Genomic DNA, 9,326 nt, shown 5'->3' with positions numbered 1-9,326 from the left:
AAGACATCAAATAAAACGGATGACACATGCCCAAAAATAATGGTTTGTAGCATTCTGTATTGCAGTGAGAAGTGCAGGCTGCCTGTACACTGTAGGACAGACAAGGTTTCACATACAGCACTGTTAGGTTTAATGCTCTGCATGGTCGTGTGTGTGGGGGGGGTGTTCAGGTATCTGAGCTGTGCTACCTAATGGCAAACACTTACAGTAAGAAGCAGTTGTTGCGGATGGAGCGCAGAGTTTTGTGCACACTGGAGTTTGACCTGTCTCTCACACCACCCATTCACTTCCTGCTTCTGTCTGCGTACATTGCGTGCTGTGGTGAGAAGGTGCAGACTGACATTTACATTGATTGTAATATCTTCAGGTTAATATTACTCTGTGCAAACAACAACAGTTTACACACTGTGTAACTTGTAGGTGATCTGCATGGCACGGTATCTGTTGGAGCTCTCTCTCCTTGAAGCGGAGTGCGTGTGTTTTATTCCAGTTCAACTGGCTGCTGCTGCTCTTCGTCTTGCACGCCATCTCATTCAGGAGCCACACACACCTGAGAGTGAGGCGGCCTGGTGTATTGCATCTACTATTTACTTGGGCAGGTATTTAGGAACTCTTATAAGTGCACACTTTAACTGTTACTCAACTATTCTAAACATTAATCTAAAACTATTAAACAAATAATTACTATATAAGTTGTCTTGTATAACTTCCCTGAACTATTTGGATCATGCTGCTGAAAAATCCTGTTTCCAATTTATCATGATATCATTCCAAGCTATTTGAAATGCTTCCAGATTTTTCTTTTAAATTCACATTTCTGGCTAACTTGAGTATGGTCATTAAACCATGAATTAACTATTGAGAGATTGTTTCTGAAGTTGTTGTAACCAAATCCAGAAGTCTTATCATTGTGTACAGCGAGGCAACACTCTTCACAATCATGCACATCATGGCCGCTGCTGCAGTGCGAGCTCACAACCAAGAAACTCGAGCGACATTTGTCAAATTCTCTACAAAGGAGATGCTGTATGTGAGTCTGCATCCTGCACTGAAGAGTGCTCTGTGCCTACTGAGCCTACAGACCTGAACAATATTAACAGTAAAAAATAGTGTCTGTAACTGAATGTTTGTATCTGTATTTTGTTACTTTTTTTTTTTTAACCAATTTGTCAAAAAAGTTTAAATTTGTGCTTGTATCCATTTTAATTATTTGAATTAAAATTGCTTGTTGGAAAATTAATATACTGAAAATTTAAGCCTCCTTATGGGGTGCCATTCCTGTGGTTTGTTTAAAAAATATTTTGGTTGTGGGGGAGAAAATTGTAAACTGGAACAAGAGACTTTTATTCAGTGTGAAACTATTATAATTAGTTTCAATTCTTTTTAATAGTTTTAAACTTGTACAATATATGCTCAAATGTATGTGGACACCCGACCATCATACCCATATGTGGGTCTTCCCTAAACTGTTGCCACGAAGTATGAAGCGCACAGTTGTATAGTGTTTGAATGCTATAGCATTAACCCTTGTATGTGTCAATTAAGTTACATATAGGTCCATACAGGACAATATCCAAAAACTGTCAAATATTCTATATTATTTGTTCTACTTTCACTGACATTGATTTTATTAACTTTTTTTTTCTTCTCTTCTGCATATTTTTCATGCAGTGTGAGATTTAAAAAAAAAAAAAAAAACCTCACTCGGTTCCAAAAAGGGCAAAAATGTCCACGTAAAAAAAAAAAAGTTATAGAAATATGATTTTTCCACTTTCACTGACTTCTATTTTTACCAGCATCAGTTCTGATCATAACTTCCAAACATCTTCAGAATTGTAACCCTTTAAATGCTCAATAACCTTCTTGGACTCCTATACATGGGGTGGGATTTGTGATTTCCAGTACACATGTACAAACCACAACTCTGATATCCATAAAAACACACCCACATAATTATAGCTGCATCATTTATTCAGTTGGTCAGCAGTGCTCTATAATCAGAGTCCACAGGCCAGAAAAAAGGAAAAGCATGTATTTTCCCCATATTCTAAACCTGAGAAAATGGTACACATTTCTCAGTAAAAAAGTACACACACAAAACTTTTTTAAAAATTCAATATTTTGAAACCTTGTCAACAAAATAAAAGCCTATTAACACAGAATGCATGATTTTATCTTAAATGTCATGGGGATTGAATATTGTGGCTTCAATGGAGACATTTTTGTCTTTAAGATCCTGAGTGAAACTGTTTTGTGGACCTAGTATAAAGTAGATTTATGAAAGCAAATGAGGGTGAAATATTAAAATTCCAATAAAAATATACACCTTTTGAAAAATGTATGTTTGCATTAACATGGACAAAATTATAAAAAAGACAATTTGTCCATAAGGACGCACAAGGATTAAGATTTTCCCTTTATGGGAACTAAAGGCCCCAAACATGTTCAAGCATGATAATGTTCCTGTGCACAAAGTGAGGTCCAAAACAGACATTGTTTGCCAAGGTTGGTGTGGAAGTACCTCAACCCTATTAAACACCTTCAGGATTGGAAGACCCCAGGCCTTCCTGCCTGACATTAGTACCTGACCTCACTAATGCTTTTGTAGGTGGTTGGGCACAATGCCTCACAGCCGTGTTCCAAAATCTGCCATGTTCAACAGGCACATATGGGTGTGATTTGAAAGACAATAAACCAGTATCCAAGAGTAAAGTGTCTAAGTGACAATGTATGTGAAGACCAGTGTGAGACAACTGGGTGACATTAATAATTTGGTTCTAAGGTGGCTATTCGGTGACACTGATGACAATTAGGTGACAGATCCCCTGTCCTACACATTTAAATGTTTTCACTGCTCCTAACACACCTAATGGAACACCTAATGAACAGCCCTCCCTGAGCTGAATGGGTGTGTTGGGAGCAGTGAAAACACTGCAGGACAGGGCAGGGATGTAAGAAAACATTTTACATTAGGGGTGCTGGAATTTTAAGCAGCACACGTGTGGTGTGTGCGAAGATTAGTGCTGTCAATCGATTAAAAAATTTTGAGTTAATCACAGTCATGGACTGTGATTAATCACGATTAATCACAAATTTAAAATAGTAGGATTTACTTGTAAACATGCAGTGTTGAAATAAATACATGAGAACCTGGGTTAAGGAAACAGAGTCTTCAGTTTTATTATCACAACCATTAACATGTTTAACAAGTGTTCAATAACAATCTCTTAAATTGTTGAGGCACCCATTTGAACTGCAGACATATTTAGCAGAAACCAACAACTGTTACAAAGTAATGTCTGCTACAAAGTCACAAATAGCTTACCTGTAATTTTTTTTGCATAGTAACATCAACTCAAATGAATGCAACAATAAGTAGGCCTATTTTAGAAATGGAATGCCACAATATCTGTGAAGAGACAGAGTGAACAGTCTCTACATTCTTGGTTAAAGATAATTACTTCAGTCAGTGTGCATCTGTGCAACATGCCTCCTGTCAACCAATCATACATTTTACTCTTCTTTCAACCAGTTGCTCAGGCAGACTAACTTGTTCACATTTTCAGATGATAGAGCTGACCTCTTCTTCTGCAGAATGTGGCCTGCCAAAGAGAACAGTCTCTCCCATGGCATTGTTGAGGCAGGTGTAGCCAAGTACCTTTTTGCAATATAGGCCAGCTTACCATATGTACCTGCTTGTGATGACCACCACTGTAGTGGACATGTTTCTATGCTAACACAGGGCTCTGCCTTGTACCTCTCTAGAAATTTATCTGTGGATAAATCTTGTACCTTGTACCTCTCTAGAGATTTATCTGTGATGACCTCTTCATCAGACTCCGACTCTGATCCTATGAGTAGGAGGGCCATCTTCTTCTTTGGAGGCTCTGGCTCCACTTTTTCTCCAGAGGTCTGTGGTGCAGGTTCTCTATCCTTCAGCATCTCGCTCAGGTGCCACACCTCTCCCCTCTCTGCTCTGGGCAAGCACCTAAGGTTTTTGTACCTAGGATCTACAGCAGTTGCCACCTTTAACCACCACAGGTTTGAGTTCTGCTTTTGCCCGTTGAGGTCCTTTGTGAATGCAGCCTTGAAGCACCCTATGTAGGTAGGGTCAACATCAGAGACCTCCATTGTGTGCAGGAGATGACAGTGCTGTAGCGCCACGGAGCAGGATACATACTTTTCACCACCTAGCAGCTCAGTGATGTACCTACAGTGCAAACAAAGCACCACACAATTGACTTAATGACTACAGTTTTCATTCAGCTGGCATGTATTTAGCGTATAGGCCATAAATTATGTCTAGATGACTTACACATGACATTTTTATCAGTCAAATTGGAGAAGACAGAGAAATCACATTACCTGCAGGGCTCCAGCACCGTTTCCAACCATGCCAACCTGTCATATTCAGCTGAAGTTAGCATAGTGAAGTTGTGCTTCTGCTGTGCCAGCGTTGCTTTCAGTGGATCTTTGTTGTGTTGACTCTGCCTTATCATTTCAAGAGTTGAATTCCAGCGCGTCGGTACATCCAGGACGAGGGACTCCTCTATTAGTCCATGAGAGGCTTGCTGAGCTTTCAGCTCTGTGGTATTTGAGGGACTGTGTCTGAAGTGTACTACTATTTTACGGCATTTGGCTAAAACGCTGTCAAATCCGCTGTCCCGTAAAGCCACGGTGATCACCCTTTGTATCATATGCGCTACACACGGCACATGCTCGAATGGTAGACTCCTTGCAGCGGCAATCATATTGCGAGCGCTGTCTGTTCCTATAGTTGTGACCTTACCCGTTATCTCCCACTCATTTGCAACTTTGCGAAACTGGCTAGCGCATGCTTCAGCAAAATGTCTTTCTTCTGTTTTTAACACGCCTAACGTGAATGAGTGCAGCTGCCAGTTATCATCGATTATGTGTGCTGTTACACCAAGGTAGTTATGGTTACTTACTCATGTCCAGTGGTCTCCAGTAAGTGCAATAAAAGTACCTTCTGCCAACTGCCTCACTTTCGTAGCTTTTTCAGCGTCATACAGTTCATGTATTATCGTAACAGTAGATCCATTTAGCGATTGTGCTAGTCAGCTTTGCTGTTGTCGTTTTGTTGACAAACTTGCCGCGGGTGCACTCTGCCAGTGTCATTTGACGAGCACGGCTTGTTGACCCTGTCTCAGCACTAGCATCTTTGCTAACATCAGCAAAAATATGTTTCGCCTAAAGATGGTACTTCAAGCTTGTCATGCTTGGGTGGAAGGACAGTTTGTCACTGCAATAGCTGCACACAGCTTTGGTTTTATCAAAACTTCCATCTGGAAGATTTTTTTATAACGGAACTTGCCGTTCAGCAGCGTGGACACCGTCTCCTCTGTCATCATATTACTCACGTTTGCGGCGCCCTAATCATACAAAGCTAGGTAACCATCTGCGCTGCAATAATGGGAAGAAGTTGGGGTCAAACTTGATTGTCAAATGATTAATTTGCTTTAAAAAAAAAATAACGCGTTAAAATTTTTTGATTAATCGCATGCGCTAACGTTGACAGCCCTAGCGAAGACATATGAAATTATTTTCCTTTCAACAGAGAATATGTGTTGAGTATGTAGGGAATACCACCGTTACCACACATATTTCGTATATTTGCGTGGTCTGGAGTGTACTATTCTGTTTATACCACAGTGACTTACCAAGGGCTACACTGTTTAATTTATTAATTAACAACACACTCTTCTCAAAAACAACAACAAAAAAAAATGCTCTCTGCGTGTAATTTTACAGACAAACCGGAAAGCATAAAATCCTCTGTCCTGAAGATTTCTCATGCTGGGAAACCATTGTGACTGTTAAAAAAAACATTGACCCTTGAGAGACTTTCCATAAATATTAAATACACGTCTCCTAACCAAAAACTTCACATCAGTGATTGTTTTTCTTCTAAACATTTTTTTTTCTTTTTGATACTTTTGTGGAGTGTGAATGAGCTGTTAGTATAGAAACGATAATGTATTGGAATAAGCACCTTAATATAAATTTAATGAATTAGATGAAGCGACTGTCCGAGCTGTGCGGTTACACAAAATCGATGCATACCTACTGACCAATCAGATTTGAGGATTTAACCATGCTGTGGTATAAAATATTTATTCTGTAAATATTTATATTTATTTATTTATATATATATATAAATATATAAATTCTGTTTTGTCATACAGTATACTGCACTATAATGTTGGCAGCCCAACAGTAGGTGGTGCAAATGCACCCACTGCACAAATATAATAATTATACCACAGCATGGTTGAATTCTTGAATCAGAAGGTATCGATTAATTTTCTATAAGAGCATGGACCTGAATATTTATATGACTGTCACATAATAGGTTAATATTAATGCACTTGTTCTAATCTGTTATCATTCCTCAGCTAATACACAGGGACTTGAATGGCAGATAACCACACAATCTAAGCCTACTAATAAATGGATTAAAATGTGCTGTTAAATAAAGAAAAGTGTATAATCATTGATATTGTGAAGTTTTCTGTTAGGACATTTTATTTAACATGTATGGAAGCGTCTTGAGTGTCAGAACTTTGTAGCAGTCAGTAAGTTACCAGACACCCGAGTCAGTTTGTGTTATTACTGACATTATAGCAGCTACAGTCATGTGAAATTCTTGGCTTTTTTGACATATTTGGACAAGCAAACATTTGCTTATCTTTGCGTGCCTATTAATAAGTTGATATACTTGAACAGAACCACAAAAATACATTTTTCAATCATTTATTCAACAGAAATATCAATAGGTGTGATATTCTTCTATGGAAAAAGTAATTACACCCTTGGCAGAAGCTAGCTTCTGCCCCCTTTAGCAGAATTGTCTACCAGGTTTGCTGAAATTTTGACCACTCTTCCATGCAGTATTGTTTAAGTTGCAAGATGTTTGAGGGTTTTCTTGCATGTACTGGAAATTTCAAACGCCCCCACAATAGTTCAATGGGATTCAAACCTGAGCTTTGACTTGGCCACTCCATAACCCTTTTCTCCATTTCTTCTTTTTGAGACATTCCTTGGTGGATTTGCTAGTACGCTGAGACTCATTATCCTGTGGAAAGGCCCACTTTGGGTTCAGCGTCAACTTTTGGAGAGATGGCCTCACATTATCTTCAAGCACTCTTTCATATGAGCAGAATTCATAGATGAATCAATGAATGCAAGCTGTCCAGTCCCTGAGGTAGCAAAGCAACCCCAAACCATAACATTTAATGTATTTCAAATAATTTGAAGTTCTTTTTAAATCCCTTGTCAGATTCATAGGTATCCACAACCTTTTCTTGCTGAAGACCTTACAGAACTCTTTAAATCTTGGCATGATGATGCCACACACCTCAATAACAAAGGGAACACCAGACACTTCTCTAGATATGAGAGGGGTATAAATAAGACAGGTTCCAATCACTGACACCCAATCTTGAACACCTCAATCTTGAAGTTAATGAGATAAAAAAAAAAATCACAGCATGTCATGTTACTGTGAAACTGGAGAAACACATATGTCCTGAAGTCTTGATATCTCATAACATTCAATGTAACTATCCATCCATCCATCCATCTTCTATACCGCTTATCCATCAGGGTCACAGGGGAACCTGGAGCCTATCCCAGGAAACATCGGGCACAGGGCAGGGTACACCCTGGACAGGGTGCCAATCCATCGCAGGGCACAATCACATACACATTCACACACCCATTCGTACACTACGGACACTTTGGACATGTCAATCAGCCTACCATGCATGTCTTTGGGGGAGGAAACTGGAGTACCCCGAGGGAACCCCTACAGCACGGGGAGAACATGCAAACTCTGCGCACACACAGAGCCATGGTGGGAATCGAACCCCCGACCCTGGAGGTGTGAGGCGAACGTGCTAACCACTAAGCCCAATGTAACTATAAACTGTAAAAAAAAAAAAAAAAAGCATGGTGCCATGCATCTACATTTATTAATTTAGCAGACGCTTTTATCGCTTTTTTATCGCTTTTATCGCTTTTATTGTGTACATGAGTTTGGGCACTACTAAGGACCCTAGCTCACTACACATTGGGACACTGATAATTCAGTTTCTGGTGACATGATTACATACTCGCATTGTACAACATCACCAACGTCATCAAAGTTTTATATGTCAAGAAATTTGTTAGCTTAATCATACACATTTCTGTCGTGGTACTTCAAGCAGAATTGTATTGAATTATTAAAAAATAAATCCACTACAGGGCTATACAGTGCGACCATTTCACTAGCATTTGTGACTGAAAAGTTCTTTGTGCGACGGTGAAAAATATTTAAGAGCACTGGTGCGAGTGACCTGTTCAGAGTTGTTTAATACAATCGGAATAAAAACTAAAACTCCTAAATGCATCTACGCTGCGCAACAGTTACTTTCACACTGCTTTTTATCACCTCAGTCAAACGAACAAGTGTGTAAATACTGCAAAGAAGCCATTATGATGACGAGAGTAACACTGTATATCACCTGCTTCACTCAACTTCCCAACCTCACAAACTGCCATCTTTTATTGATCAGGCAGAATGACCTGAACCTGCGACTGTAACTTACTTGTGTAGACACAGTGGCGTCGGGCGGAGTAAATTAATAATAATGCTAACGCTAAAAGGTGCGTTTTAATTCAAACTTCTTTATTAAATAATTCCTCACCAATCATAATCAAGATTAGCAACTGTTCAGTCTGTACACATACAGTACACTGCTGCTCTCCTTCACTCTCTTCACCAGCTCGTTCCGGCTCACACGTACAGTGCATTCACTAATTTAAGCTCACGGTTGCCAGAAATCACTAGAAAGTCACGATGTTTTGATTTAATCCCCCAAAAATGCAATATTAGCAGCAGACATGGCAACACTGTACTCTGAACCCATCTAAAAGGTACAACTGATAAACAAAAAATTAAATAAAATAAAATGTAAAGACAAAAAATGTGCTTAGTTATAAATAAATCATTTAATATAAAAATAGATATTATAACTTCATAAAATATAAATAAAATGAAAAATTAAATAATGTTTAATTACTATGGGTTGCACTTAATATCAATTTGACATTAAGCTTAGTAAGCTATCTCCTTAGAAGGCTATTAGCCTTTTTCCTAATATGGATCTTGCTTGTGTTAGTCTACTTTTAATTAGGACTCTTTATTGTTTAAAATATTTGAAAATAAATATTTTATGCTTGTTTATTTATCAATTAACCACCAGTATTTCTTGTTGCTATTATTTTAATTACATTAACATTGACCATGAGCAGAGAGCTTA

At 38.6% G+C, this 9,326-nt stretch overlaps 1 protein-coding gene across 2 annotated transcripts in view; it reads left to right on the top strand.

The window, feature by feature from the left end:
* ccnp (cyclin P) overlaps positions 1–1,240 on the top strand; it is a 2,761-nt gene extending 1,521 nt beyond the window's left edge. Inside the window, exons 4-6 of one of the 2 annotated variants that reach the window (XM_053678056.1) lie at positions 171–329; positions 421–599; positions 901–1,240. In XM_053678056.1, coding sequence (XP_053534031.1) covers positions 171–329; positions 421–599; positions 901–1,087 — 525 coding nt within the window. In that variant the 3' untranslated portion in view covers positions 1,088–1,240. The remainder of the gene's footprint in view (positions 1–170; positions 330–420; positions 600–900) is intronic. The other variant, XM_053678057.1, reaches the window with a different exon arrangement.
* Positions 1,241–9,326: the final 8,086 nt, after the last annotated feature.

Source organism: Ictalurus punctatus, chromosome 4, assembly GCF_001660625.3.
Source record: "Ictalurus punctatus breed USDA103 chromosome 4, Coco_2.0, whole genome shotgun sequence".
Classification (NCBI taxonomy): Eukaryota; Metazoa; Chordata; class Actinopteri; order Siluriformes; family Ictaluridae; genus Ictalurus; species Ictalurus punctatus.
The sequence above is the reverse complement of the archived record's forward strand: the minus strand, read 5'-3'. Positions and strand labels throughout refer to the sequence as shown.